Here is a 4,590-nt window from a genome sequence, read left to right as displayed (position 1 = left end):
ACAGACAGAGAGAGAGAGAGAGAGAGAGAGAGAGAGAGAGAGAGTTAGAGAGAGACACAGATAGAGAGAGAGAGAGAATGTTTATGGAGCCGAGGTGTTTGGTAAGCAATATACATCTACGTTCTTGTTGTGTGTATCGATGAGTGCACGACACGCACTTTACAACACCACTGCCAGTGTAAACGACCGAGACAGAACACGTTCGCCAATAATGATAGTCATTGTCATTGTCATTGTCATTGTCATTGTCATTGTCATTGTCATTGTCATTGTCATTATCATACCTAGTGTCATTGTTACTACTATTGTCGCTATCATGGTTATTGTCATTTTCCTTTCAGTTTCCTCATCCTCCGGCAGAAGTCCATGCGCCAACAGTCCATCTTCGTGTACTTGAGCACTCTGGCGGTGTTCGACTCTCTTGTCCTCTACATCGGCCTCCTCCGGCTCTGGCTGGGGGAACTCACGGGCTCCGACATACGGGACGAGAGCCGGTGGCTGTGTAAAGTGATTGTGGCCTTGGGGTATACCTGCAGCGACGTCTCTGTCTGGCTTATCGTGGCCGTGACCGTTGAGAGATACATCGTCGTTTGTCATCCTCTCCGTGCGCCTACCTTCTGTCAGGACACTCGGGCTCGCAAGATTGTGGCGGCCATCTTGCTCGTGTTCAGCCTCGTCAATGTTCACTTGTTGTTCAGTACAGATCTCGAACCAGTACGCTCGGAGACTATGGCTGGGACAGGCTCGGCAGCCTCTGTGGCAGCGGACGACAAGATATCTCCTGGAGACGGCGGCGGGGGAGAAGTCGTCAGGTACAAGTGTGGCGCCGTGCCAGGCTATCAGCTTGTGGTCTCCTTCGTTTGGCCCTGGGTGGATGCCTTGCTCTACGGCTTTGGCCCTTTCTTACTCATCATTATCTTCAATTGTTTTATCTTGTATAAGGTGAGTAGTAAAAAAAATGCTTGTCACTCGTCTGTTCATGTTCTCAGTTTTTGTTTTTTTGCCTCTTTTTCTTCTACTTTTGCAGTGAGACCACGGTGTTCAAGGCCTTTGTAGTCATTCAGTGTCCCAGAAACTGCACCCGTTTCGTCCAAATTCTTTTTAAATATTGAGCGGCCCACTATGACTGCTTTCAGCACCATCTCATTTGATTTTTTCCGTCCTTTGAATGTTCAACGGTTATATAAGTACTACGAAACAAAGGGTAACTGGCTTAAAGTTTAGGGGTGTTGTCATGGTAACTCTAAAGCTTTAACATGTGTTGGATGCCTGTTGATAGATGAAGATGATGGCAAAATGGAAAGGAGACGTGGTGGCTGTTCGCTGTCTTAGAATTACAAAGTTCTATCTTCTCAGTACCTAATTTTGAGAAATTTAATGTAAAGAATTTGAGTTTCACAATATTTCCAACTTATTCGAATAAAATTGTTTGAATATCTTGATACTGACTCAGAATAATCCTACGATCTTTAGAGAGAGATCAGAGCATTTGATTTCTGACCTCATGGTTTTAGTAACTTTAAAACGGCCGATAATGTCAGACAAAACTTTGTAACTCTAAGGTAGCGAATGTGTTGGCTTAAATTAAATTGCTGACACTTTTAACAAAAGTAGATAGGTCTCAACTGTTGAAAGTGGAACGCACAAATCAGATTAATGACACAAAGATCGTAAGATCGATATTTTTCATCATAATGAATTGCCAGATCTGTAATAGACATTGGCAATCATGGTTTGCTACTCATTTCTCTGTTTTGATACCCTTGAAAATACTTACACTATATTATTATTGTCTGGGTGTGGGTGGTTGGCGGGTGCTCTGGTTTGCTCCTTCTTTCCTATTAAACATCTATCGTCCTTATCTCCCCTTCTTCTTTTTTTTATAATTGTTACTCTCTTGTAACACCTCTAGTCTTCTGGTGGCGTCGGTAGCCTAGTGGTTAGGCTACCGGCCTCGTAATCGTGAGATTGCGGGTTTGGGGGTTCGAGCCTCAGCTCGGTCCGACAGTCTGTTCTTGGGAAAGGCACTTTACACGAACTTCCCACTTCGCTCGGTCCTATCGGAGACGGACGTTAAATTAGGAGGTCCTGCCCCTTAAATAGCCTAATAGTGTTGATAGGGGCGTTAAACCCATGCAATTTCAATAATTTTGTTCTTATCTTCTGGCGCTCATATGACCTTATGCAGTTGCGAGCGCCGTGAAACTCCTACTAAAACAAACATATTATTATAGTCTGGGTCATTTTCTGTTCACTTATCTGTTATCGTCCTCAGCGTTCATTATTTTCGCTCAACACTTGCCGCTTATTTCTTCTGTTTTGTCCAGTGCGACCTCAGTAATCATGGCCTTTATAGTCATTCAAGTGTCCTAAAAACTGCATTTGTTTCGTCCTAATTCTTTTAAGTACTGCTGGCCCACTATGGCTGCTTTCAGCACCATCTCATTAATTGCTGGTTTCCCCCGTCCATTGAGTTCTTTTCTTAACATTCTGCGAAAGAACAACATTTTGGTTGTCTCAAGTTTATTTTCACTATCTTCGATATTGTCCGGTATTCACGGCCGCGTAGAACGTTTGATGACACATATTCCTTTGAAACCTTTTTAGATGTTATTGAGATGTCTCTGTTTTCTGGGCTTGAACTCATTTTATTGAAACCATCTTAAGCGTTTGCAATTCTGTTTCATTTGGTACAATCGGCATCAGTTGTAATGATATTATTCTTGATAAAACATCTGAACTGATCAAATATTTTGAGCTTTCCAACTTTGCCTATGAGATTACAAATTAAATAGGGTGTTATAGGTTGGTTGTTGTTTTTTTTGTTTTAGATATTGTCATGCAATCTATTTTCTTTACCTCACGTCCACGTTTCGTCATAACAGCAATTAAAGGTCCATTTTTAGATCTGAAATAGAATTTGTATCATCACTGTTTGTGACATGATCAATATTTTCTCCATTCAGATTTGTCTATATTTTCAAAGAGCGTTTTACTGTATAGGTTAAAGAGGTCTGGAGACACACAATAGCCTTCTATTTTAATTTATTTATATTCGCTGAACTCTCCTTCAACTCTAACAGCAGCGGTTTTGTTCTTGTAAAGATTCCTACTAATTCTCAAATCCTCTCTCAGAATGTTGAATAGTTCGTCATGCGTAAGATTAAGTAATCAGTGGAATAAAACATAACTATAGCAGTTTCTGTTCGTCAATATATTCTTCCATTTTTAATGTTAGGATAAAAATAGCATTCTGAGTACCCTTGTCAGGCAAAAGGCAAATTCTGCTTACGATTTATTAGGTCTTAGAGTTTTTTAAATCATTCTTTCCATTTAGTACTCTCAGCAAATTGTTTGTATAATGGTTCTTAAGGCATATCATTCTATGCAACTTCCGCTCTGTGTCACGCGTCACCTCATGTTTTAGGCGTAGCTATCAAGTCTGACTCAACCATATCTTCTGAAACCTTACCACTACTGTCGTAGACCGAAAGTAAGAACTCCAGAACTCTGTTGTTAAAATTTCAGTAGCCTGTTCACTTCAACTAGAGTATTGTCAGACTGTGCAGCATTGCCTTGTTTCATTTTCTTCTTCCAGTGTCAGTGTCCATTTTATTGTCTCGACTACAATTTAATTTTTCTCTTCTGTCATCGTAAACGATGCATTCTGTGTATGCTAACCAACTGTTTAACCCTATCTCCGTACGCCCTGGGGACATTTTCAACCCCCTGGGTTGTATTCTTCACATTTTAGAATACTTCTAGTAAGAAGATCTCTTTGAAACTTTCAGTATTTCTAAAAAAATCAGTTTGGCAGACTGCTAGGCAAAGCGTAGGGATCGGACTCTTCTGGGGGAGAAGTTCAGAACTGGGTCACACCCCACCCCCTTCCCTCTTAATGTCGTTATCATAATATGGGAAATTTCCGTATTGGTTTGTCACGGGCTTTCTTGGAAGATTACACCAGTGGTTTCCTACTGCTGCTTTTTAGACGTTTCCGGGTCGTTTTCCGTCTCTATCAGTCCGTTTCTTTCTTCTATTTGTTCTCTATCAGTCCGTTTCTTTCTTCTATTTGTTCTCTATCAGTCCGTTTCTTTCTTCTATTTGTTTTTTAGCAATAAAACATCCACTCTCGACTTGCTAGGTCTGTCTTTGGTTGCAGAGAGACGTCTCTTTCTTCACGCGACACCCAAAAGGGTATAAGCGGCGGATAAATGTAAAGTGAAGTAAAGCTTTGTAGACAATTTCCTCTGCAACTTTTGTCATCCACTGACTATTATTATACACAAGGCAGTAGGAGCTTAATTTGGGATTTTTGGCATCACTCATCGCCAAGCTGGTAATTTCTTTGAGCTGAGGATTTAACGGAAATACCTAGCCTTCTTCTGTGCTCTCTGCGACAGCTGTCGATTTGATTCGCGACTGATTAGAGCATGCGTCAGAATAACATTGAGTATGTATCTAGCTTAATACGGGTGTCCACTACGGCTGGATCGGGCCGATCGCCCGACTCGGTCGCCTGAAACTGAAAACAAACACGTTTATTTTTAGGCGACCGTGTCGGGTGATCGGCCCGATCGGCCGCTTGTC

The 4,590-nt window shown here is 41.5% G+C and overlaps 1 protein-coding gene across 1 annotated transcript in view; it reads left to right on the top strand.

Moving 5' to 3' along the window:
- Positions 1 to 4,590, top strand: part of LOC101859339 (probable G-protein coupled receptor 139) — a 29,606-nt gene that overhangs the window by 1,648 nt on the left and 23,368 nt on the right. Inside the window, exon 2 of the mRNA XM_035970631.1 lies at positions 342 to 942. Coding sequence (XP_035826524.1) covers positions 342 to 942 — 601 coding nt within the window. The remainder of the gene's footprint in view (positions 1 to 341; positions 943 to 4,590) is intronic.

The sequence above is a fragment of the Aplysia californica genome, unplaced genomic scaffold (genome assembly GCF_000002075.1).
Source record: "Aplysia californica isolate F4 #8 unplaced genomic scaffold, AplCal3.0 scaffold00297, whole genome shotgun sequence".
NCBI lineage: Eukaryota > Metazoa > Mollusca > Gastropoda > Aplysiida > Aplysiidae > Aplysia > Aplysia californica.
This window is presented reverse-complemented; position numbering and strand designations above follow the sequence as displayed.